This window comes from Pelecanus crispus, chromosome 2, assembly GCF_030463565.1.
Source record: "Pelecanus crispus isolate bPelCri1 chromosome 2, bPelCri1.pri, whole genome shotgun sequence".
In the NCBI taxonomy this organism is placed as follows: Eukaryota; Metazoa; Chordata; class Aves; order Pelecaniformes; family Pelecanidae; genus Pelecanus; species Pelecanus crispus.
The window spans coordinates 56998939-57026785 of NC_134644.1; the positions used below are offsets into that span (position 1 = coordinate 56998939).

Consider the following 27847-nt stretch of genomic DNA (forward strand, 5'->3'; position numbering starts at 1 on the left):
CAACTCTGTTGTCTACGTTCTCAACTCTTCTGCCTTGTTAATGGAAAATTAATATACATAAAGAAAAATATCGCCACAAAGACTCATCTTACATTTTTCATGGTAAGTTCTGACATGCAATACATACACTCAGGGAAAATGGATGCACATATATTCCCTACATAAACACAGGCAAATGACAAAAAGAACAGACTAGCAGGTACCTCCAGACAAAGTTTTATTTATTCTGCTCAAAGATTTAATCCCTCAGATTTAGGAGGAAGCCCTTGGGTGACACAAGTCAGGTGTGACGGCTTTGAAGTCGTCCCTCTATAAATAAAACTTTCTGGCTGGGGCTCACTTTTGCTTCCGCTTGAAGGAAGGGACTACAGAATTTGCTGCCTTTAAAGCTGGACTCTGTCAGTCACTGCTGAACACATTAATCCTGACGTGTTTAGCATTAGAGTCAGACAGCAGCAATGGTTTTAATGAGATCAAAGAAAAGAGTGGACTTACCAGCACACTTCCACCAGCCTTTGGCTGTCTAGCTAGGCTCACGCCCATCCATTCATCATCTCTGTCTTCTTTGCAGGTCTTTCCACAGAGCGTGCCCCGAGAATTGCCTACAGAAAGAGGGGAAACCCAGCAAGGCAAGGAGACATGAGTTTTAAATACCCACCAAAGAATCCCTACAAGAAAAGAGATTGCCCTCAAACGTCTGCCTGAGTGCTTTTCTTTTCCCTTTCATCCTGATCATTAGTTCTTGTATGCATTAATCAGGGTGATGCTCTCACTCTTACTAGGCATCATACAAATACATAGTAGAGGACAAACCCTGTCCCAAACAGCCAGCAGCTATTACAGCATGTCCACAGCTCTACTTGAATAGACCATCCAACGGAAGTCAATGGGAGATATGAGATATGTGAGAGTCACTGCAGAAGGCAATCAAAGCAAACATTACGCTTGAAAATGAGATCTGGGGCACATAAAAAAAAAAAAAAAAAAAAAAAGGCCTAAATCTGCAGTCCTGCCAGGCAGTATTCACAAATCCATGACAGACAGTTTTCATTACAGTAGCAGGACAAATCAAACTTAGCCAAAATACTATTTTAACACATGTAAGCTTCATAAAAATAAATTCTATTTGATTCAGTCAAGAAAAGATGAACAACACTAACATGCCTTTTTTTATAGGCAGAGAAAGCAGTAACACACGTCATCAAAAAAACCAAAATATTAAAAGGCTTCAATTTTCTCCATCAGAATCCAGCACAAGGTTTTAGATCAGAGCCTTACTTTAGGACTCCACCTTCCCCTGATTCTGACAGTATGTCAGAGAAACCAAAGTTGATACTGGTCACATGCAATAGCATACAAGCATGGCTCTCACTGAGAAACATATTCCTTTAGCACAAGAAGCAAAACCAAGGAATGATTTGCTACGTTACAAGGGAACCCACAGATCGCCACATTGCTCGTAACACTGCACGTCATGGGCCACCACTGCACCACCTGGGGTCATTCCATGCACCCTTATTCCAGCACTGCCTGGAGGAGGCAGCAGCGCTCCCAACCACTCACATACCCACCAAGACACTGCAAAGTCACACTGAAGCAGGTAGAGAAAAGACAGCGGCTTAGGGTAAGCAGGGAAAACCCCACCTTTGCCTGGGTACTCGCTAGAGAGAGCGAGCAGGGCCACTGGGAGGACAGCAGCACCAGGTGGGATGCTATTTCATAATGCTAAAGAGACTATGACACCTTTGCTGCCAGTGCTCAAAATCATAGAATCATAGAATCATAGAATGCTTTGGGTTGGAAGGGACCTTGAGAGATCATCGAGCCCAACCCCCCTGCAGTAAGCAGGGATTGAACCTGTGAACTTGGCATTATTAGCACCATGCTCTAACCAACTGAGCTAATCTATCAGGAGAGGACGACGAATCCCTCCCAGTGTCTTGGGCCCTCTTTGAAGATGTCAGGAGGACTGATAGCCATTTGGAGTATGGGGTTTTTTTTGGTTCCCCTCTTCTCCCCTCCAAGCATCATAGCTACCTACCTCGACCCATATCCAGTTCTGTGCATCTTCTCTCAGGATTGGTATGGACTCGACATTTAAACACTGCTCCTGGGGACTGAACAGAGGTGCTGTATTTAGATTCTGCCTTGGGAGCACCAACCAAGACCCTGGAAACCAAAAGCAAATTAACAAGTGATTAATTTCAGGAGAAAAGAAAAAAATAATAAACAACAGCAAGGTTCACATTGCCAGAGCTTCCTCAGCAAAAGCACTTTCTCCCACAACCTTGTAAAATGATGACATTGACTCACAAACTGAAAACACCACACACAATAAAGGCATTTTTCCCCAGTGAAGCCACAAATACTTTAACAAGTTCAATTTCCATTAGGATTGTAACACATTTAAAGCACCACCACACACACCCCTTGAAAGCATTTAGGAAAGTATTAGGACAGACAACAGCAGCTGCATCCATTTTTCCTCAGTTTTAACTACATCCCTATCAATCCAAGAACCCACAAGAGCTAATACACCCATGAGAGGATGAAATCTGAACCTGCCAGCCACCCAAAGATTAATAAGTTTGTTTAGAAAGTTGAGGCACCCCATTCTCAGAACACTTTATGTAACTACAGCTTTAAAAAGCAACAACTAAAACACACAACCAACAACATAGGAGCAAATCTCTTCTACAATGTGTTGCTATTGGCCAACATTTATCACTAAGGCTGTAAAAACTGTACCTGGGCTGTTTATCCCACATGAGGGCTAGTGTCTCTGCGAAGCACCAATGCACAAGCTCTGACCACAGGGTTCCTTAATGTACCCTTGAAAGATGATGAGCATTTTTACATCACTTGTGCTACAATCCAGTTAACTGTTTAACAAGCTGGCAGCTGCTCGTGCCCTAAGAGACGCTTTTTGAGAAGGATTACAGGGGAAGCACAAGTATTAAGAGATCCCTTTTACTGCCTCCTCATGAAAGGGACAATCTTTCTCACCTGGCTGAGAGCCCAGATGTGGGCACATGAGGGTGAGGAGGGAGGTTAAGCAGGAGGAAGGCAGCTCCAGGGAGAGCGGTGGGGAGCACCAGGTAGTTTAGTATCAGTTCTGCCAATACCCTTGCACTGTGAGGCACAGCAGAGCTTCTGCACGTAACAAAATCCTCACTGAAGTTAAGCCCAGGGCCAGAACTAAGGGCGACCGTCTCTAAAAGACTGAGCCTCCAGCACTCGCGTGGATCCAGCCTGCTACTTGGGAGGCAGCAGCTGACCAAGGAAACACTGCTCTTGGTTTACCCACTAAAAGGATAAAGAGCTACTGGTGGATAGTCAGTCTGCATACATAGCCCACCCACAGCACAGACGCACAGCCCAGCACCAGCTTCAAAATGGAAGCTTTCCTTGTTTTAAACAACAACTTCTTCATCCTCTAATTTAAAGTTCCATCTCCAACGTGCACATGTCCAGGGTCAACCTGAGCCAACTGGAAGAGCTGCTCCTGCGTCAGAGTCTGGTCTATACCAAACAGCAGCACATCTCCACTCCTGCTGTGATACTCACTTCCCTGGATGCAACAAAACCATCCCATGGCATTTGGAAATACATTTAACAAAAGGAAGATAACCCCCTACATTAAGTGATCATTTTCTCCCAGGTTTCATGAGCTAAGCTGTATCATTTGGACAAGTTTGATGGGGCTGCACTCTACAACGCACATCATGTTTTCACAAGTGAGAAGAATTAATGTCCAAAATACTCAAGTTGCTAAAACCTACAAAGCCTGCACATATTGGGGAGTGAGTGCAAAGGAGCCTGAAATAATAGCTCCAAATGGAAATCCCACTAGGCAGGCGGCAGGCAGAAAATCAAATGCCAGTCATTTCATTTACACAGGCGATGAATGCATGTCATTCACTTATTGACATTCATGAGGTCTAACAAAAATAAATAAGGGGGGATATTACTAGCTTAAAGAGTTACGGATTCAAATTGCAAATGGCAAGAAACTGTTTCTATGACCTGTTATAACAATAAGTAATGTAGGCCACACTGACCTCCAGTTTAAAAGAAGCTTTGCTCTAACCTAAGAAAAGCAAATATGATTCAGCAATTAGTGCACTAGACACCTTGGGTTGCAGAATGCAAGACGGAGACAAAGAAGCCTAAATCACAAAGGCTCTTCAGCTCTCTTTAAAAAGCTGAACAGGAAAATTTGATAATTAATGGTTTGAGTAGGCTACTGGCACAGATAATATTGCTGCCTTGAGCAAATATACCTTTCAAAAAGAACACGTCTGTTGCCATTTCTTCATGTGGACTGAGCAGAAGGAAGCAGCCAGTAAAGGCAACTGGTGACATGTGCCAAAAGCAAATCTATTTTGGATTGTCCTGAATGTCCATACATTCAAATTTGATATTTTACCTACTTCGCACACTACGTCATCTTAGGATCCTGTCTCATTCTTTCACTCTTGCACCTAGACCCCAGCAGGTGAAACTTTTGCAGATCTGTTCCGCCTGGCATGACCCATGGTTGCCCGTGCCCTGAGACTGTAACCTTCAGGGAAATGGGAGGTTTTCTGTTGGTTCACATGCTTTTTGGTTGGTCAAGTTGGTATTTGCCACATACCACTTCCTTCGGTTTTATTCAAAGATTTGAGACTGGAATATTTCCTTTGTCAAGAAAAGATACCTTTACTCTTTCATTTGTTTCTGTATGCAATAGCTTAACTGTTGGAAGAAAGTCACCTATTTAACTGTCATGAGACTTTTCAGCAGACCTGGATAGAAGACTCATTTGCATCCAAATATCTTGGGACTCATCAGGCAAAACAAATGCCTGTTTTGTATCTCCGCTCTGTATTAAAACACCTTTGAAATCTTTTGCAACTTCTAGGAAACAACAGTGCAACCAGAGAAGGTGTTTTTCTCTGGTACCATATCAAAACAGAAATACGTTTCAAAACAAAGCCTTACAGTCTAATGCAGTCTTCTTGCATTTCAGTGCTGTAGAGTCGTGCCTGGCATAAACACAGAAGATACATAAACAGCCAGCAGAAGTACAACCCTGTCCTCTTGCTATTATCAGGCAACCTTCCAACATATTCCAACTAGTTTAACCAGCTCTCATTTAAAAAAGCCTAATTTTATGGCACAGTTTTCCAGTGCTGCTATAGGACTACTTGGGTTGTCAGCAAGCAAGCACCAGCAGCTCTCCAGACTTTTGCCAAAAGGCTTATGACGTGGGCAGTACCCTTTGCAGAGATTATTGATGGGTGCAGGTTCTCACCACAACCATAATACTCCGCAGGAAGCCCCTAGGATATTTGTGAGTAGCTACATGAAGATACCTTGAAGGGGAAACCCCATCAAGAGAAAGAGATTGCTTTCCATGGAAGAGAACCAAGGGCAGTAGGAGTTGGGTTTGGGGCCATTTTAGGGTCATTTTTGCTTGATGCACACAGAAATCTGTAAGAATCAGCCACATCCCACTGGCTCTGTGAACAAAGTATCGGGGTCTAAACCAACATGAGGAGCAGTAGGCAGAGAGGCCATTTAACCTTCTCTTCTTGCATTCATACTCACACGATCAAGGACAAATACCATCATCTGTATGGAGACACTATGCAGCTGCATGGCCAGAAGCCACCACATTGCAGGAGCTGCAGCAGCCAGTATTAATGGATGACAAGAAGCTTTCTTAGCCACAGGGAAATCCACACCTCCTTAAAATTACTTCCTGCAGAACAGTCACTATAACTTCACTGGTGATTGACCCTCAGGATATACAGATTTGGAAATTAAGTGCTGCATTTAGCAGAAGGAACAGTGAACGAAAGTGTCGAGCTGACCGATGGCATGGAGAGATGCCAAGCACATTAAGCATCAGCCTACAGCATGCCAACTGCGATTAGGCAATCACAGCTCAAGGACTGGGGAGTGTAGGTACCTCACCTCACTGCAATGTTAAGTGGCAGAGAAAAAAGTCTTTAAATATCCTCGCATACCACAGCTGATTTCAAAAGCAGCACCAGAGAAGGGTGCACCACCAGCATATCTCGGTTGAGTTGCTTCTCATCAGAAAGGTCTCTGTCACTTGCTAAGCCCTCAAAATAAAAAAAAAAAACCCTTCATCCATTATATGCAAAGCGAGAAGCAGGAGGGCTGTTATTTGGGTGGCAGATGGATGACCTCAGACCAACAACAGCAAGCCCAGGTTCCCCAAAACGCCATGGCAGCACCTACAGCATCATTACATAGTTTATTCAATATGGCATTGTTAACACAACACCCAGCCTCCACCAGGTCAGTCTGCTTCTGGGTCTTCCTTCTGGTTGCACGCAAGTACATCATGCGCTAACAACACGTACCCATCAGCCTGAGATGCAGAACAGCCTGCATTACTTTAGTGGCAGCACAATCCGGTGAAGAGCAGGGCCGAAGGAATGAAGCAACAGCACAGAAACCAGACTCATTCCCTATTGTAAAACTCACAGCAGGACACCATGCAACTAAACTGACTCCATTACTTTTGCGTGCCAGATCATGTTGCCAGAAAGGATAAAGTTGTTACCCTGGACTTGCTGAGGGATTTGGGGGTGTCAGCAAGAAGGGAGGGCATAGGGAAGGGAAAGGAGAGAGATAAAGTAATATCTTATTAAAAAAAAGGAATGATCAGAGATGTCCCATTATTAACATCTTTTATTGGGGCAAAAATTGACATTTGTTTCTTTTTAAACTATCTGAAGGAAAGCAGAGAAAGCAACATTCCTGGTCATTTTTTGAGTCTTTATTCCAAGCTTCAAAATTATATTCAGAGAACAGAAGCACCTCAGCTTGTCTCTGCTCCAAACGCAAGCAGCCACCTGGTTCCTTACTTGGCTGAAAATGGCAATGACAGGGAACTGGGTAAACCTTTCAAGATTTACAGCCATAAAACCCGCTTAAGGAAGGAAAAGGAGACATTGTCAGAAATACAATAACCTGAGCACATCTGTGAAGACAAACTTTTCTTGAGATTAAAAACGCACAGAAACAACTCCTATATGGAAGCATCATTGCAACTAACTATTTCAGACAGGTCAAAGGCACTAACTTACTCCACTATTGTAATGGAGGCTGAATACCCATATTCCACTATAATTTCTGCGCCAAGGACTGCGTGGCAGCCTGACTATTCACATTTCTCTGATGTAATATTTCAAACCAAATATCCCCACCTTTCTTTCTTCCTTCAAGAATATTTGGCTCATATAAATCCTCAAGAGTCACCAAACCCTGAATCAGTTTACGGGAAACCTGCAGGCCTATGGTAGGTAATATAGACAAGTGTCTTCGTGGTGTTGGAAAACAAACAGCTGAAACACAGAAGACCTGGCCGTTACAGATACCATTTTGATATAAATCGGTGACTATATATATGTATATACAGATAGATATATGTGTATACACACACGTACGTACGCACACCCCAGCACGTGAGCAGGCTGAGAATAACACACTTCATCTAAGAAGCTCTCATGATCAGAAGTACATTAGGTGAATATCAGGCCCTCAGGCAATAAAGAGCAAGAAGCCCTGAACTATCATGATGACAATACTCTCAAATGCTTGAGAGCATATTAAGACATTAAATACTTTTAGATAGGCAGGAGCCCTATCAGCCTCAGATATGATCAACCACATTTTTGCAGGCTCACATAGTGCACAGCTCACCAGGCAAGCCATGAATGCCCAGAATACCACTGTCTAAAGTTAACTTAGCTTAACTACTGCCCACTGTAGCGTACAGGCCAAACGGACATGAGAAAACTGAAATCATAACTCTTCTTTGGGTATATGAAAGCTGCAAAGGTAAGAAAATTGACACACAAACCCAAACAATAACCCTATGACTATGAAGAGGAGCTATACGCTACAGTGGGATGAATAGAAAACATTTTTACTACATATTCCCTGTCACAGACTTCAGCCTTTCCCCAGAATATCATATTTGAAAGAGAAGGGGGAAAAAAAAAAATTAAAAATCACCCAGTAACTCTACAAGCCACTTAAGGAAATAGCTCTATAGCTTTGCACACAAAAGCTTCACACACAAAAACCTGACAAATCTGAAAAACGGCATGAGTTCTACTAAGCATTTCCCTCTGCACTCATCCAGTGAACTGGGATCGTATCTTGTATTTCAGTAACCTGCAACTGGTAATCAGTTTAAACTTGAAATCAGAGACCTCATGCTCCGAAGGGATGTTTAAGATTCTGTACAGCGTAGTTCTAAAATAGTACTATATAACACTGGAAGTCTTTATGCCCATGGAAGTGGGCATACCTAAAGGCACTGACAAGGGTTCAGCCCTTCGATGGTCTGAATGTCAAGGAAGATTGGCCAGATGTTTTAAGCTTTCCAGGAGAAACATGCTAAATGCTTAAAATGTGATATCATGTTGCAGTATGCAAAAAAAAAAATGTGCTTGCACTCAGAATATGCCCATCCAGGACAGGGGAAGGCATCTTCAGAAAACTGAAAGAAGGCTGCATATACTTTTAAGAGCAGAGAGATTCATCACTGTCCCCTGACCTTTAGGATGCACGCACACATTAAGACCACAACTACATATAGCAAACTACAATCAAGGAGAGTGTAAAAAACATATCTCCCAAACTTGTTATCCCAGCCGCTGCTGGGCACAGGATTTTGAAGCACCCGTGAAAACAAACTCCCTGGTTCCACAATGAAAAGAGGAGCTTTCCCATCAGTGGTGACAATCCCACCCTCATGATTTTTGACAGTGCTGGTGCTGACCACATTAAGCTGCTGTTAACCCTTCTGGGTGTTAGGGCTAGCAATTTATCTATTTAAAACCACTTCATGATCTTAGATACTTTTTTTTTTCCCTGGGTGCCATAGCCAAGGCTCCATGAAGAAGCTCCACTTTCAGAAAACTGGAGTTTGCATAACTGGAGTGTTTACTTTCGAGCACCAGACCTCTTACGGATGCCTGCCTTCAGACGGATGCCCAACACTGCTCGTCCAGCATCGTTTCCAAACAAAGCTGGATATCTGGGAGATTCTCCTCCCTAGTCCACCTCCCGTTCCAAAAAAAAAGAAAAAAAATCACACCAGCAGGTGCTATCTGAAGATAATTCATGTTATCAATCAGAATGAGACACCCACACAAGGAGCATGAAATTATTATCATTCGCATCCCACCATAGCCCACTAGATCAGCATTTCATTCACACCACTGTGAATCCCCAGCAATTTGTGTTGAATACAAGTGGCTTTCAGCCTTTGCATCCTTTGTTGGTTCCTGCCCCAAGTTAAGCATTGCTTCAGACTGAGAGCTTTTCTTCTCCCAGAGCGCTTTTCCTCTATGAAGTCTTCTGATAAGTCCTTAAAAATGAATGGTCCATGAAAGCCACTATGCAGAAAGGCAGAGCACACAACTACTTGCAAAGTAAAGGGTGTGAAAGAAATTCATTTTTAAAGAACTGGACACCGGCATGAATACATTTATTTATATCACAGTGCACCACAGTTCCAACATCAACAGCTGAGTAATCGGGCCATATCTAAGTGTAAAAGATAAAGACGAGCTTTGTGGACGTTCATTGGCAGCAGTGGCCTCTACTCACACTAGAACCGCACCAGATGACATCAACTAGGTCCAATTAAGAGAAATCAGTTTTAATTCTAACAAAGAGCCTCTGACCCAGACAAGAGAGAGACAGACCACGCTCCGAGGCTCTTTTCACTCAATGGGAAAAACAAGCAGCTTGCCAGTTTGCATAATTTTTTGAGATGTAGACAAACTTTCTATCATCGTTCTTTTTTTTTTTTCTTTTTTTTTTTTTTTTAAAAAAAAAAAGAAAAAGTTACACAGACGTTTCCGCTACGGTCCCTCCGGCCAAGAGCGGGCACACGGAGGAGGGAACCGCCGCCCGATTTGGGAACCTCTCTGCAGCCACCGGCGGGATTTTCCTCCTCGCCAGGCGCAGCACGGAGAGATCAGCGCTGTCAACGCTAAACGCGCTGCTCCCGCCGCAGCTTTACCGCTACTAGCATTTTTTCCCGTGCAACAGGGCACGACCTACCATCTCTCGTACCCCACGCATTTTAGGTCAGGGAGATGAGCTGCTAAAGATTTCCCCCAAGGAAGCGGGGCCGCGCAAAGCGCCGAACCAGCGGGCGAGGGCCGGCTGGCGCTGGAAGGAGAGCGAGTTCGCGGTGCCGAGCGCCAGCTGCCAGCCCGGGACGGCCACCCCCGTGCTAACACAGCGCCCAGCGAGGGGGACCCCGCTTTGCGCCGGGGTGACAACCCCCCACCCCACCCCCCTCCGCGCAAAACGGGCGCGGAGCCGCAGCGCTGCCTCCACCGCACCCGCACGACGGGGCGGGAAGAGCCCCCGCAGCCGGGGCGGGGGGCTCGGGTCCCGCTCGCCGCTGCGGGAGAGGCGGCGGCCGCGGGGGGTGCCCCGGCAAGCGCCAGCCCCGCCGCCGGCCGCGCCCCGCCGCTTCACCGCCCCCGGGCGCGCCGGGTCCCCGCTACTCACCACCGCGTGCTGTCGTGGTAGTGCTGCAGCACCGAGTACCCGAAGAAGGAGCCGTTGGGCCCCTGGAAAACCACGGGGCGACCCACGTCCACGTTGTAGCAGCGCGCCAGGGCCACCCACAGCAGCGCCCACAGCAGCACCCGCCGCCCCGCCGCCGCCGGCATCCTGCGAGCCCCCGGGGCAGCCGCCCGTCCCGGCGCCGCTGAGCGCTGGAGCCCCGGCCCGCCGAGCCCGCGCTGCCCCCGGCGACGACTCCCGGGCGGCGCGGCCGGGCGCGGCGCTTTTGTGCCCGCCCCACGGCTCGGCTCGGCTCGGCTCGGCTCGGCTCGGCTCGGCTCGGCCCGGCCCGGCCCGGCCCCGCCGCGGCTCCGCTGCGCCCCGCGCCGCGACGCGCGGGGACTGCGCGCCCCGTCCGCTCCCCTCCGCTCCGCCCCGCGGCGCCGGCGCCCCCTGGCGGCGGCGGGCGGCAGCGCCCGGCAGCAGCCGCCCGACCGGTAACGGCCGCCTCGAGCGGTAACGGCCGCCCCACCGGGGGAGGCGAGGCGGGCTCGGCCCCCTCATCCGCCCCGTCAGGGGCCTGGGGGGAGAGGAGGGAAGCCGCAAAGCCGAGGGCCGGCGAGGGTGATGTTGGAGGAACGGGTCCTGCCTCCCCGCCGTTCGTTCGGGGCCGTCAGCCCTGCTTGAATTTGGGAGGTGGCGAGAGGAACGCTTGGCGTCCGGGGTGGCAGAAGAAGGGCCCGACTGGCGTCACGCTGAAACGAAAGGGAGATTCTCCTGGGAAAAGGGAAGCCGTGAGGAGAGGCGGTGTCTTTCAGCGGGGCAACGGGAATGAAAACACTTTGGGAAAAAAAAAAAATCAGACCCGTGTTTTCCTGCATTAAGTCCTTCAGGTCTGAAAAAGAAGCGGCAACCTTTGTGGCTAAGTAAAAGCTGAAAGTAATTGCTCTAGTATTTTAATAGTTAGCCTATCTGAGAGCAAAAATAATCAAAGATGAGCAACAACAAAGGCAAGAAGATAGCCTCCAGCAGAAAAGCCAAGGGTGACATATCACCCTGCAGGAGAAGGGGAGGGGAGTTACATGCTAGAACACCCTTGCTAGATCCCATCCTTTTATTATTCAGTAAAAAGAGATAAATTTTAGTGCTCAAGGTTCATGAGAAATCGTGTTTAGATCCCTCTCGAGGATCAAGACCAGGATCTCAGAGAAGAAACACTCCCTCAAAGGTAATTGGGATTTTCATTTGTGGTTGTCAGCCTTTGCTGTGGTGATTTAATTCCATATACTCCCCTCATCCATGAGGAGGTGCACTGGGAGAAGCAGAGTAGATGCATGGAAACACAAGAGCAGGGGGGCCAGGAAACTCGGATACCCTGGGAACTGCCTCTTCTGGCAGGCAGCTGGAGGTAGGCAGCCAGGTCCAGTACTTCTTGTGTCGGCACATTCCGGGTGTGTTTGACACCTGATGGGTCATGGGGAACTTGCTTCTGATGACGACAGCGATCTCCGGGGAACAGTGCTGGATGTTGGGGCCGCCTGAAAGCTGGCGTGGGAAAACACTGTTGCAGGTCGCATCGTCTTTCAGCACAGGAAACTCTCAGCAAAAGTTTAATCATTTTCTGCAAAGGGTTCGTGCTGACTGTGGCCATCAGGCTATGTGTTCAGTAAGCAGGAAATTTTACGGTAAGCTGTTTCATGGTAGCCACGTGGCTCTTTCAAGAACACAGCCTGTTTCTGCAGGGGAGCGTCCTTGACAGGTAAAAAGATTGTTCATAAGCATTGCCCTTGAGCATCACCCTCAGAGCAAGCGCCCTGGTGCCATATGTATACACTGCTGTTTAGAAACTGCCATTTTTGACATTGACCATGATGCCAGAAAGTGGATGTTAGCACAGGAATATTCTGGGGACAAGTTTCAAAGAGAAGTAATAACTACAGAATTTTGTGGTGAAAAAAAAAATCAATGGAGGAAGGGAGGTTTCAAGTCATCAAGGTATTTTACAGTTGCTGTGTGAAGCCTAGTGGTATAATTATTTAAAACTCTTGTTCAAGGTGGCTTGTAAAGATGTTGGGGTAGTGCGAGTCTTCCCTTCTTCATGTAAGTATGTCCAGGGTTGTGGAGAAGTGAACATTTTCCAGTCTTATACCTAAGTGGCACAGTGCTCAATAGCAAATAAAAAGGATAAGTCACTTATCAATAACTTCAGCCTTTATTGTATGACCAAATTGAAAGAACTGCTTTGCTCATTAGAGCACCAAGTGAAAACAACGGGGCATTTACATTGTATTAGCAGGCATATTTATAACATTTAATGAAAGGATTTTCACGGGGGGGTTATAGCTGTGCAATCAATATGGTTAAAAGTAATCCGATTTAGGCAGAAAGTCAATATGCCATGATTAAGCAAATTCCACAAATGACATGCAATCCCATTAGCATTACTGAGCCAAATCCTCTGCCTTTTGAAGCAAGAAAATGATGGGGCTTTTCAATTCATTACCCGGGCACTGAACGACGCTCAGACAGCTCTCTGTCCAAGGAAGTGCGAGCTGACACGCTGGAGGCAGCGACGGGTTCATCCATCTCCAAGAGGGAGGAGGGAAGCAAGGCGGCTAGATGAGGTGAATGAAACACTTGTCTGTCACGTCGTAGAGCGCTCTCGGGAGGACTTATTTCAACTAGAAGTGATACAATACGGAACTGTGTCAGTCCATAAAAAATTTTAGCTCTCCATTCTTGGCAAGAAAGACTATCCAGAGAAAGGCCAGGAATGCTGCACTTCCATTTCTTTCTTTTACTGCGCATCCAAATACTGAAGTCATCTCACAACATTTAATCCAATGGGAATTTCGTCAGTCTGAGCAGAAACAGAAACTGCCTTGCCTGTCTCAGTGGTGTAGGTTTAGCTGATAAAATGCCATTTTACAAAAGCAATGGGAAGCATCCAACTGCAGTGACAAGCATAATAATAATGTGCTGTTAAATTAATATGATGGTAAAAATAAGGGCTGAGAACAAGGAATAATACATTAAATCGTATGCCAACCTTTTGTGAAGGAACTATTCAGACTAGGAATAGCTATATCTGCATTTCTATATCCCTGTTCTTGCTGCTTGAACCTTGATGTTTACATCATCTAGGGAGGCTCCCTACCTGCACCACAGGGCTAATTCGTAGTTTACACCCACCTATATTAATTAAGTACTTAACTGGAATTTAACATGCTGTATTTTGGCAGCGCTCAGTCTCCAGATTAGGTTTTAAATTAGAAAAGTTATCTGTAAATTGAGAACCGTCAGTGAAACAGTACTCTTGACAATACCTTTTAATTAATAATTTGAATTGTAGAGCTCAGGGAAAAAAAACCCAACACAATAATGTTCTGACTGTGGAAAGAGAAAGAAAACAAATGCCTCGTGTCTGCATTGCTTACAGATTCAGCTGTGTACAGACCTGGTTCATCAAGACTGAGTGTTAACAGTTTCCCTCCCAAAATGCCACTTTGCACATGATTTTTTTTTTTTTTTGGTAATATATATAATATCGCTCCCATGCTGCACATACTGAACTAAAAATCATTTTCCTTATTTTGACCAATACTTCACTTAAAATTAAGACACTCTTTTTGGTCTGCTAATCATTTGCCTTTCCTCACTTTTGTATGGAAGCGGTGCTGTGACATTCCCGTGGTATTATTGTGGTTGAGGTTGTACCGTCTGTTTTAAGCCAGTCTACATCCACAAGTAACTCTGCATCGCAGCTGTGAGACTTGCTGATTCTTTGCATGCATTCTCCATATTTCTCTGGCAAGTGCTCAAAACAAGGAGATCAGTAACTATGTTTGTAAATCAGGTCTGAATGGTTATACTGCAGTTTATTTTTAGTCAGTTCCCACAGAGCTGTGTGATCTAATCCACCTTCAGACTCAGCTCTAAGGAGCTCAGGAGACTAAACTTCTTTAGTCTTTCAGTGGAAGAGATGTTTTCCAGCCATTTTTTGTAGCTCATCTTGTGTACCAGGTAAAAAGCATCCTCTTCAATTCCTCTTCCACTGTGGCTTCGTGCAAAAGATTCATCATGGTTGCCTCCCCCATTGAAGAAGGGAGGAGAGCACTGCCACCTTTCGTTGCACTGGAAGGAGAATGGAAAAGACTTCTCCTCCTTCCTCCAGAGAGAAGGGTGTTGCTTTGTAACAAATACATAAAAGGACTAACTACAAAAGACAAAAAAATATTAATATATAAAATAGGATAAATATCACATATTTTGGATAATGTGGGAATTCCCCACATTTGGTTGCTTACCAGAGAATGAGGTAGGAAATGGCTGGATTGACAAGGACGGAACTCTGTGTTTCCAAAATGACTACAGTCACACAGACAGGAGCTTCCTGCATTTAAACTCACACTATTTCAGCCTGTCAGACATCAAATTATTTGCAGCATCTAGACTTACCAGCAAATGGTACAAACTGTCTCTTCCTATGTTATTCCCATTAAATTAAGGAGATGTCATCCTCAATTTTTGTATCAAATGCAAGAGGAATTACTTTTGATAGGTAACATGTTCAAGTTGAGCTCCCACTGGAAAACTGAATGAGGTGCCTACACTGATCTCCTCGCATAATATACGCATTTAATTCCTACTGGTCTGTTCTTCCATTTGGCTGTAGCTAGTTCTCCAGCTGGAGTAAAGAGGAAAAAAGGAAAATTATTCTCTTGGTGGTTCTGTTATTTGCTGTTCTTAGATCTTCAACTACTGTCTCTTACCTTTCTCATAGAGCTTTGCTAGTTTTCCAAACAGGTTGAGAATCCAAAAACTTTTATCTGGGCCTAAGACAGAGCCAATGCAAATCTTAGGTGATAGAGAAGCTGATGATTTAATAAAAAATCATCTTCTCATAATAATAGCTAAAAAAATACTGTGGAAAGCCAGAATTTTCAGAGCCTCATATGCAAAAATCAATCGTCCCTTTTTAAGTATTTAAGGGTTTTCTTTACTTAAACTGTACTGTTTCGGGAGCAATCCAGTTTATTTAGTGATCCAGCCTCACCATTTTTCTATCCCCTTGAAAATTATGCATTAACATTGGACTTAAACACTTGCCCTGGCTGTCAATATTGAGGTATATTTCAGCCTGATTTATGGTCAATTTGTGCCCAAAGGAAAATGCATCATGTAATGTAAAACATATCTCTCAAACATTTATCATATGCCATATACCAGTAACTGAAGGACTTAATGAGCCAAGTAAAAGAAAAAAAAAAAAATCCATCAAGTAAATCCCATTTGCTAAAGGTTTTTTTTCCCCCCCCTTCTTCAGTACATCCAGATCTCTGCATTTTCATACTCAAGTAACAGACCTCTACTCGCAGTCTCTATTCAGCTATGTGCTTCATTATGTACATGCTTAAATATGAGGAATTAAGGGGAACTAAATGGCAGACCTGAAGCTAAGAACGTGCTTAGGATGAATCGGGACTCAGGCTAACTTATGGATACACTGCTCACAGCAAGTAGTCATCAAGTTTTGTACCTCATATTTTCTGACAGCCGTCATATGTTTGTTTGCATGTGGTTAGAATTACAACCCTGTTGTATGTATTCACATAGTATATATTTAATAATGTACACATGCACATGTTGCAAACCAAACACACAGGCTCTTTTTGAATCACTTTTTGTTTGCTAGCATTGGTCTCACTAGCCGACCTGTCACTACGCGTTTTTATTTCACACTGACATCAGTGAGATCATGTCCTCGGTCACTCAGAGTTGATTGAACCTCATTACCACAGCCCAGGGATCAATCAATCAAAAAGCTTTTATCACCATAATGAGAGGAGGCACACTTTTATTTGGCAATATACTGTAATCAAACCCTCTATGTGCTATTTCTTTTGATTTATATATGTTAGAGTGGCTATAAGGAGGACCTGTGGATAAAAACGCATCACTCCAAAAATAAGCCATGTGGCAACATATTCTAAAAGCACATGCAATGTAACTCAGGTAGTTACGCCTAAAATAGCTGCGCCAGCCCCACGGGGCCTCTCTTAGGAGAAACAACGAAGAAACTGTTTCCTTCATCTCCACAGACAAATGCCCATCAGGACCACTGTCAGGAAGGCGAAAGATTATGAAGGTATGAGAGCTATGGTTAAGGAAAAGTGAAGCTCTACCAGTGGACAATTCAGAGCACGTGAAGCTGGACTTTCAAAAATAGTCAAGAGACAAAACCCCCCTCTCATCTGTGACTACAGAGAAATTCCAGAAATACTAACCTCACTACACCAAAGCTAGCCTTTGTCAGTACCTCCTAAACAATCACTGAAATGCAACCAAAAATATGATAGCCCTAAAACATAACTCATGGATATCCTGGTACTTAAGAAGGTTGCTATGCTCTTAATTGAACTCGCTTGCTAGCATTGTCTCAGTCTTGTCTAACTTAAAGTTTCTTGGCTAACTGAGCTCCCACCCATGGCTGAATTTTAAACTTGGACTAGATGAGGCTGCTGAATGCATCATACATGTTGGAGAAAAACGTGTCACTAGCTTTCAGAAGGCATTGCCCCAGCCTACAGCTTTTCTCCATAATCTTAATAACCTCATAGTGATTATAAGTAAAGGAGGTGAGTGCTGAAATTCCTCCTTACTGCTAGCCCTGGGACTTCTGGGAAAATTGCTAGGCTACCTGGAGAAATACATCAAAGAGAAATGATAAATCAAATTCCCCTACTGATTACCACTCTTTGTCCAGCATCATGAGGGGATTAGGCATGCCCCAAAACCTGCAGTTTCTACATCAACCTCAGGCTGACAAGAATTCAGTTATCTAAAACATGGAGACACAATGGATCCTTATCACAGTTTTCTTAAGTAGCTTAGCCCTATCCCCAGTCAGTATCCGAGTTGCAAACCACCGACAGCTCTTCCCACTTCTCCTAGAGGATCCCCAGGACAATGGGGCAATCTCCGAAGGAGACCCAACATGCTGCAACGTTGCAGTGAAAAGGATAAATCGTAAATTAAATTCTGCAAGCACCAGCTCCCATGCAAAAATCCCACTGATTTCAACCTGCGCGTTCCAAGTGCTAAGCACAGCTAGAGCCTACTGTTCCCCAAGGTGGGGAAAGCCACGCTGCAGTCTGTATTTCAGCAACGCTGCCGCAGCAGCTCATGGAAACACTGTTTTAGACAGCTAACCCTTCCTACTAGCTGCACAGTGGCCAGAGGACTAGCTGATGACACCTACAAAACAAATACAGTATTATAAACCAAGACCTATTCTATTTTCAGAAATAGAGTTTTAGTGGAATAATAAGTGGAATTAACTAGACTTAAAGATTATACCAACTTACAATGCTATTAAATTTATGTGTCTTAATTTTCGATAAAATTACAGCTTAAGACAAAGTTATTAGGTATATATAATTATAAAGAGACTGTTTACTGTCGTCTTCATGTAATTTTCACTTTTTAGTGAACCTCCAGTGATAGAGGTCCTTTTCAGCAGCCTGGGCCTAACCCACAGAAACCCAGCGAAGGGTTCCCAGGAGCTTCAATTTAGAATTTTTTAAGCCCAATACAAGTGGATTTTGTCTCATTTATCTCATTTTACTACCTCAAAACAAAAATCACAAGTGGGAAACGTGTACTAGGTATGAGAAAGTCACGAAACACTGGCCACATGGTGGATCCTGTGATCCACCATTTTTCTACAGGATACTAAATCTCACTGATTTATACATTGGAGTGGTGTCTCTACTTTCCTTTTTAGCCTCCATTTCTAAATCTCTTAGTCTGAGACCCTGGTGGTCACACGAGCTTTGGCCACTTGTCGAAAGGTCCAGTTTACACCGCAGCTTTCAAATATTTTGCTTGGCATTCTTGGCACATCTGCTTTCCATTAGCCGGCCAATGAATGTTTATTATTCCACATGTTAACTATCATACACTCCTTGTGTGAAAAGTTCAGGTGAACAATAACCTATTTATCATCTTCGAGAGATCCAAACCTGTTCTCTCCACACAGAAAAGACACTTTTTGCAGTTGTGTGCATGGGCACTCAAAGCTTGAGCCCTTAACCAAGTAATTTGGGATACAGGACCCTTCTGTGACCCAGTTATTCCTAAATTGTCTACTGTGCTGTAGCTTAATTTGGTGTGTGCTGCACATACACAGTAGTTCAGAAAAGTAAACTGTGGGACTCCACAGGACTTGTTATTGGCATGAGATATGCCAGAAGCAGCACAGTTATCCAGCTTAATGTGAAAAACACAGTGAAAAACACTGAACTGGAGCACCCAGATAGTAAGAAGGATAGTGTGCTGATGCCAGTGATTTTAAAAAAAACAACCAAAAAGCAAAAAAACCCACCAAATCCCTCAAGCCCCCCGCCAATTTTCTTTATCAGGTATAACTCAATTTAAATCAGTGGAATTAAGGGCAAGGAATCTGCAATCCCCAGAGTGATATTTACTAGAAATAATGTGAAGGGAGAAGCACGGCAGTTGTGATAACACAGCAGGCTCTCTTGTTTATGCGTGACATTATTCACACACCTCACCGACTTGCCCTGGTAAAAGAGAGGTTCTGGGAGGAATTTGGCAGTAACAACCCTGTCATCCCATACACCAGCAACAAAATAAGACAAATTTGGAGGTTGATGTGACAGTTTTGTGGTTCACCTGCTGATTTCTGAGTCGCTTCTAGCATCCCTGTATTAAAACAAAGTTGCACACTCCTAGCCCTCTTGCTCAGTTGATGAGGACGGACCAGGTGGCACTAGCAACGTTAGAAAAGGCTTGGGATGTCTTCCAAAATGGAGACAGCGACTGTCATGCCCAAGCTGTGAGACTGGGGTTTTGGTAGAGGCTCCTCCACAAGAAATAAATAGTCCAAGCTCAGCCTCATCTCCAACCTCAGAGAAAAGCAGAACCTCTGGAAAAAATTAAGAGTACATGATGCTTCCCCACCCTCCTTGTGTGTGCTTACAGACCTGCACGTCCCAGGTGAAAGTAAGCCGTGCTTCTGTCCTCAGCGACATCACCAACAAAACCGGGACCAGCCCGGCTGGGCTGGTCACAGTGCCCATGAAATCAGGTGAGATGTCTAATTGCCTTGCCTTCCCTGACACATGACAAATTAGTGCAGGCATCCCAGTGCGATACATTAAACAAACTATGCTCACAATTATTTGACAGCAGCAGTGACATGAGACAAAAGCAAAGTTTAATTGTCACCTTGTCAAAAGGGCATGAACTGAAGTTATTTTTACCTCCTCTTGTCCACCGCATTTATTTGATTCCCTAACTACAGTATGCCATTACTGCAGCCACAAAGGGCTTTCTGAAAACCATCAGGATCCTGCTGAAGGATGTCTATAACAACACATGAATTGGCTTCTATTTTTAGTCAATATTAGAGCTTACCTAAAGTAAACATTAATTCCGGCTTCCCTATAGTCAGCATCCCTCCCAGAAATCCTCTTACTCTCAACCTAAAAATAAGCCAGTGACTTCATGCATTTGCCTCTTATGCTCAGTCTCCCCACGCTATATAAAACAAGTAGTGGACCCATGCTGTCTAGCAGCTCACTGAAAGTCACCCTCACCTTCTGCCTGTTTAAAAACTTATTTCCAAGGAGACACTGATGCACAAGCCCTGAAAGGGTCAGCAAAGGCAGATGAAATAAAGTCCTTAATGAAAAGTGTTTAATGAGTAATTGCACATAACCAGCACATAAAAGAGGACCTGAAGAGCCCACCTGTACAACGCAATGCTGGCTGTCGCCCAGCAGCTCCCTGGCCTGCAGTGCTCTTGCCTAGAGGAAGCCGCTGGCTCTGCCAAAACTTCCGGCTTGCCCTGCCGGTTTATCGAGGTGCCAACACCATGCCCATCCAGAAGCTGCGAGGTCAAGTCTAGCTCTCCAAGCAGAAAGGCTGTCTCTAATCACTAAACTTTTCTTTAAAAAAAGGTTTCATACCACTATAAGTAACTAAGGCAGTGTATCTGCCTATGCTTAAAAGCCTAAACATAGCAGGTCCTACGCGCAGCTGTGCGCAGCACACTACAAAGCAATCACACGTCTGCTTGTAAGACTTTATTCATGCTGGCCATTGCCACCAGTGCATTCTCCCCTCCTCCTCTCTCACTGTATTAAGCAAGTCACATTAAAAAAAAAACATTAAAACCCCCTACAGATGTAGGTCAGACAGGCCCACAGATAAAGGCGCCAGGTGCTCGATTACCAGGGACTGGCGTGGCAGTTTTGTATTTATTCACTGGTTGAATAAGGAGAGCGCTCTAAGACCAGCACAACTTCCATAGTATTTTTAGGTAGCATGGGGATATCCTGGTCTTGAGGAAAAGGACAGGCAACCTGGATCTCTCCTGCTCACCCTGTATTTATAGCAACATTTCTATGGGTCCATCCTAGAAACGAGGTCCCACCATGGCAGAACCTGCATAAAATACACAGAAACTGTGCTTCATCTCAGAGTTTAATACCCTGAGAATCATCATGTCCTGAATGTGCTACCTGAAGCTGAGGGGAAAAAAATTCCACACTTAGCTAAGCTAGACATCTCCTGTACTGAATTAGTGGTTGGATCAGATTTTAATTCAGTGAGTAACAGCACTGGAATCTCGGGGCTGAAGCGTGCTGTGCTTTAAATAACATGCAGATAACACTCGCCGTGGCTGCAGGGCTTCAAGGTGAGGACAGTTTCTTTCTATGTGGAAACACTTTTCGGGGAAGTCAAAGCTAGAATTCAGTGTGGGAAAGCAACATTCGCTCTCTGAAGATAGCTGAGCCTACTTATTATTTTCATTACTATAAAGGAAGACCCTAGTATTTCAGCTCATCCCTCCTCTCTTTTTTTTTTGCCACTTATTTAATCACCATTCTAAAAGGGCCATGTAACTCTGGTCCTAGCCTAGGCTAGGAGGAGGGGAAATAATCTCCATTATTTTTAAGGCGTACTACTCTCTACATGATAAGCCCTAGACAGCCATCACAACTACATACACCAAGGAGAATTGTTGGATTGGCTGTGTCTTCTTTTTGTACAGTTTGCAATCCAGTTGTTTCAAGCTTATAACCATATCCAGTGGGCTTTTCCACTTTTGGGCATAGGGAAGTACTGCCCATTTTGTTAAGGGATAAAGGAAAGTCTATTATTTTCAATCCTGCAGTTCATTTCCTGAATAATTTGTTGCATCCATAAAGATATACAGATGTGTAAGTGAACCAGAATATCCAGTTACATTAACACAGGATATTCCATTCCAGCAATTCTCATGTGTTGGGGCACAAAATCTCATGGGCAGTGGGGAGGTCTACTTCTAGACAGCTTGTGCCTGCTCACGATCAATTACTTCTAGCCCCTCCACAATGGCTGATCGGCTGCGAGAACAGCTGGAGTGCTGGTCAGAGACAGAGCAAACATGGTGAACTCCAAACTTCTACACAAAACCAGTAATATATTTAATACTTCTCATCTGACCTGCCATGATGAATCTTACATCTCAAATAACTTTACTCTGTACCTACTTCTCTTCTCCCTTCCTCATTCAGATACTCATTCTCTTAGTTTTCCATTTCAGCTGTTTCTCCAGAGCTTGTGGCTTGAGTGAGAAAGACTGGCAAGACTCAGCAGAAGCAGCAGCTTGCAGTTAAGGAACCACAGAGCATATGTCATGTTGGCCGCACAGAGAGATGCCTGTTCTAAATTTGTACATACTGTTTGTTTGATCATTTTGACTAATTTGCAAAAGATATGCTACCGCCTCATCCAAGTTAGGGAACTTCTAAGGGCTTCCCTTACTCCAATAAAACTGGATGATGCATAATGCCTCTCAATGCGACAGCTATTTTTCTTGCAGACATCAGCACTGTAACAAGTAAGAATCATAGATCTAAATAAGGCTAATCACTTTCTTGGACCACTAAAGTTTCCAAAATATAAACAGTGGCAAAGATTACAGCATATGTGCTACTATTCATCCCTTTTCCTTTCAGTGAAGTTAAATGTTTACAGAAATGCTGGAGATTCAAACCATCCAGCCACAAAGAAAGGCTGGGACAACTCAGCAGGCAAAGGCATCTCTGCTGCAGGCGTGCTGACCTGCTTCGGCATCTGCCCCCAGGGTGCCCTCCAGACCCTGAACCTGGTCAGCCCTCAGGACAACGCAGACCTTGGTCTCCATTTGGAAAAGCTACCTGCCAAATCAAAGTGGCTTTGGTTATGGCAAGATGCCTAATTAGAAAACAACTACCTTGTTCATTTGCCCAATGGCTACCAGGTGATGATGTGACCTGGGCTGCTCTAGAAGCTGCAACCAAGAGGAGCAAGTCACATGTCGCAGCAGATGTCTGCACCACACTTAACTCCATCATCATCCATTGCTGTACCATGATGTGCTAGCACAGCCGTAAGATAACACATAGTTACCATGGGCTTAATTACCGCTTCTCTGAAATGTCACATGGTATTAAGTGGCAACTGTAGGAAATAATAGCTGTCACTGTTCTACAATGAAAGAAATCTCTAGAGACGTGCTTACTTCGAGTCAACATGCTTACTTTGAGTCAACATGCCTTTCAAATTACTCTAATACATACAGGAAACTAACTCAATGTTAACAGAAGATGACAGGAATCAGTGTAAATGAGAACCTGCAAGAGAAGAGAAAATTAAAGGTGGCAACTTCTAGATAAATGCAACGTAGAATAACATGCAATTTACTGCTCACTTCTGTTCTAGCATCTCTAATTCGCAACATTATGAATATACACAACCAAACAGAACTTGAAAATCCCATGCTAGCAATGCTTTGGAGGACCAGGGTCTAGAACAGCCACGAGGATTCATATATAGCTGGGTCTGGATATCCCACACGTAGGAGAGAGGCTGCCAGTTTCTGCTCATCTTGATTTCCATAATGAATCAGTAATGGCGTTGTGAAAGAGCTGTCTTTTCTTGAAAAAGCAAATGAAAAATAAGTTTCTCAATTTAACAAACTCCACAGAGGAAAAAAAAATATTTTCTGTAGCACACATGGATGGACAACAAGATTGTATGCAAGAAGTATGAATTACAAAATGAAACCAATCTTCTCAGTATTCATACTAGTTTTCGGAGAGTTTGGAATCCTCACTTTAGAGAGAACCAGATACCACATACTACGTAGGAAAGAAAATATTAGTAAACACAGAAGTTTTAGTATAGCTCACAGAAAGAGGTACTATAAATGGCAGAGCTGGAAGTTGGATGGATTTATATATAATGTTTTATAAAAAGTTTGAAGTAGTATGTTGCCAACAAATATCAGCCTAGGCACTGAAATAATACAGGAATAAAAAACCTGGCATTTTTCATCTAAATTAACAACAGTTAATCCTTAGGACACTAGACGACACTTGATAAACATTTTAAGTCTCATCTTTATAAACAGATCTACTCATTTTTTTCTACGCCCATGTGTATGGGAACATAAAATTATAAATACAATGTATATTGCATGTAAAACTGGGGGAAAGTTCAACATAAGACAGTCCAAATACATTCTCTTGCAGCAGCATCTTTTAACAATCCAGTCTGAACAGGCCTGGGATCCTCTAACCTTTGCTGCAAAGGCAGCCAAAACTTTGATACAGTCTTTGGCTTTTAGCTACATGTGTCTAAACAATGATATTTTATAATCAGAAGTATTTGCGGCCTCGAGTGTATTAGTTTGTAGTCACATTGGCATGACTAGCAGTATTTTATGACACTCCAACAACAAAAAAAACCACTACTCAAAGTGACGCTCTCATTTTCATGCTTTCACCTTAGCTCATTTCTTTTATTTAAACTTCAAAGCTTTATTTACATATTCTTTAAAAAAAAAAAATCTAGAAGCAGTTAAAATTTCAGTCTGACAAAACTCTTGTACTTAACACACTTTCCCATTATGTTACGTAATAGTTATGTGACTGCTTATCATTTAACTTTTTCAAAATGTGAATTTGGGGAGTGGTTATCTGATTTTAGTTTAAAAAAAAAGAATCAAGGAAAACTGTATAATCTCCTTTGCATTCTTTAATTAGGTCACTTAAGGGAAAAAAAAATTATTTACTCCATCCAATGTTGTATGAATATTATACAGACTGAATATTATTATTCAGTTTGTTCCACTGCACTTAGGGTCATGCTTGACAAAGTACAGTCTATAACTAGTATCTTTCATGGAAAGGGAAAAGAACAAAAAGAGAAAATGTGAAAAATAGCCTGTTCATGAGGACAAGAGAACTGTAAGTGATCATAGTGATACTCACTGCCAGAGTAACAGATCCCTGCATTTAATCTCCCAAAGCCTAAGACAACATATACCTTACATGGAAACCTGAAACTCAGATCTATGTTTTAGATTGCTGTAATGATAGCGACAGCAAAATCCTACAAATCCTCAGCCAGCTACGAGAGGAACACGCATTTTTCACAGCCAATGTACCCATGTCAAGTCCGCTCCAGGCTGTTGGCGTGTCAGGCAATGTGCTGGAGGATGCTGTTCTACTGCGCAACAGAAGCAAAGAGAAGATCTTATAACTGAAATAATTACAAAGAAATTTCTTTAATAAACCAAATTTGATACATTTGATAAAAGGAAAATGCTAAAAAAAAAAAAAAGCTATAAATAATAAAGCAGCATGAAGAGATTTTGCCAGAGACAAGGAAATAAAAGATGGAACTCTGGGTCCTTAACTATCAAAAGGCAAGCCACGTCCCTTCAGACTGTAAACAATAATTTAAAGCCAGATATATTCTTTATATTCTTTAGACAGCTGGTGGCCACAACAGACCTTGGAGCACTCAAATTGTTGCACTTCTCCCAATTTCATTAGGATATAAAACTGTGCAAATAAATTCAGCTTCTTCACTTCTTTTCTCGCAGATGACAAAAAAGGTGAATCTCAGTGCATTTGCAAAAAAAACCAACCAAAAAAACCCCACAAAACGAGAAAACCCCACCAAAACCAAAACACACCCCAAGTGTATCAAACATCCTACGTGTCATTGGCCTGTACTTATTTTTTGGAGCCACGCACAAATACCAGGCTGCTATCTGTGCCCTGGCCTGAGGGTAAGCTAGCTGAACAGGGCATGGAAAACCACTGGACATGACAAGAGAAATGGCTGAACTTGACAGGTATGGGAAGCTGACAAAAGGGACAGTGCTGGGAGGAATGGCTGGATCTCACAGGTGGTTATGGGGGAGTTATGCGAGAAAAGGCTGAACTTCATAGGTAATCAGAGGTGAATATTGGGGGATGCAGAATCTTGAAATGCCAACAATGCCGAGGAAGTTGCAACTCTAATACCGTATGAAGCCGAGATTATCTAGATAACAGTATGAGAAATACAAAATTTGGGTACACAGAAATACAAAATTTTGGGTAGTGCCCTTCAGCATGACAGCTGGAGCAGGACAACAAATCAAATCTGTCAGTGATTAGCTATTTAGAGGACTCTTGCTCTTATAAACACTTGTTAAAAATTATATTCATGGAGGACTGAGCACCTTGAACCATCTTGGCAAACTAGCATACATAGTACAGATGACAGCTATGTCATGGCAAGTATCAACGTAGCTGGAGAATGAGTTAATTTTATCCATACTTGCATATCGCTTCAGAGGATCACAACTTACATGCCAAAATTACCAGACAGGCGTTATTTAAAAGGACAAAAATACCTAATTTAAAACTTTTACAAAGCAAACTTCCCTAGCTGCTATATTGTCACGCCAGCTTTTCAGATCACCATGTGTCTGTTCCACAGACTGTGATCCCTTGAAAATCTGAAGGTCTTCGCTGACTTCTTACAGTTCAATGTACTTGAATAGCTCTTCTTATGAGGGGGATTTCAGCCTGGAAATGTCTCAGCTAAGGATGTCTCGAACAGGAATAAAAACAAAAGTGGTGGATCCTTTCAAAAGAAAAATCATACCAAAGAAGTTCCAAAATTATACAGTAAATAAACTTTATTTCATCTCAGCTCTTGTCAGATTAGTGCTGTCAACAGTCACAGATCAGCATATGATACAGTTATGTATTAACTATTTACAATTTACAGTAACATACTTTTTCTCCAGAAAATATAAGTACAAAAGCTAGGAGTAAACAAATGAGGTACTGCAATTTGGATTTATTGTAGGCAAAAGCATATAGAAGTGACCTTTAGCAAACAATCGTAAGATCAAATCGGGAGAGAGTAGTCATCAAGAGTGCCTAGTTCATCAGGAAAATCACCTCAACCGCTACCCATCCAAAAATGTATTGCACAATTCATTCAAAAATAAAAAAATAAATAGAAGAAACAAACCATTTATTTCAACTCCTAAAAAACACCCAGTAAAGCCTGTATAGGGATACAGTAGTGGGCAATTCCTTCCTAGGATAAAGTCATTTCTCTCCTTTAAAAAAATAACCTTTAACACAAAATAGAAGACAGTGTTCAATAGAAGAGAAAAAAGACTTATCACCAGATAACCCCTGATTAGCGTTTCTTGTCAAGGCAGTTTTAACTATATTCATGGTCCAAAGGTGGTGCCAAGTTTTGGTTCTTGCTGTTCCATTTGTGTCCTTGAGTAATAGCTTTTCTTCGTGTCCCTTCTCAAGGGACAGCCAGCAACAGAGATATGAACATATTTCTAAGCAGCAGTGTCATGAGACGTTCTCATTGCAATTTCTTCAAGATGGTCGTAGCCATGACTAGAAGAATGAAAAGTTAGAACAAATGAACAAATGTTACATTATTGAGAGCAACTTAGAAGCACTTAGTATTAAAATAATAATGACACTGTTGTTTATTGATAGGAATAGGAGATGAAAAGAATTTCAGGTAAGTCAAATTGCCAAATTATTAACTGATTTTGAGCAAGTAATTCCATTCCAGTATCTGCAAGACAGTTGAGAAACTGTGATGAAAACAAAATAACCTGTAGCAAAACAGTCAGGTGTCTCACTGGAAACAGTTTACTACATCGTTGCATCTTAATCCAATGAAAAACAAAGTTGTCCTCTCTGCATAAGGCCTATCCATCAAAAGTGAAATGATGAAGTAAAATTTTGAGGCTAGCAAAAAGCCTCCTCTGCCAGGAAAATATTTATTGCTTTCACAATGAAGTCAGCATCATCTTAATTTCTAAGTTTTATACATGCAAGAATATTATCCCATCTACTGGCTATCTACTGACCTAAGTCACAAAAATACTTGAGACAAAGTAAGGAATTAT

At 43.1% G+C, this 27847-nt stretch overlaps 2 protein-coding genes across 2 annotated transcripts in view; both read right to left on the reverse strand.

The window, feature by feature from the left end:
- The window catches only part of ITGA9 (integrin subunit alpha 9), a 227411-nt gene extending 216687 nt beyond the window's left edge, over positions 1 to 10724 (reverse strand). Inside the window, exons 1-3 of the mRNA XM_075705767.1 lie at positions 10561 to 10724; positions 2042 to 2169; positions 496 to 602 (exon numbers count right to left, since the gene is read on the reverse strand). Of these exons, the coding sequence (XP_075561882.1) occupies positions 496 to 602; positions 2042 to 2169; positions 10561 to 10724 (399 nt within the window). The remainder of the gene's footprint in view (positions 1 to 495; positions 603 to 2041; positions 2170 to 10560) is intronic.
- A 15873-nt stretch (positions 10725 to 26597) lies between these two features.
- GOLGA4 (golgin A4) overlaps positions 26598 to 27847 on the reverse strand; it is a 73459-nt gene continuing 72209 nt past the window's right edge. Inside the window, exon 21 of the mRNA XM_075704668.1 lies at positions 26598 to 27323. Coding sequence (XP_075560783.1) covers positions 27303 to 27323 — 21 coding nt within the window. The 3' untranslated portion in view covers positions 26598 to 27302. The remainder of the gene's footprint in view (positions 27324 to 27847) is intronic.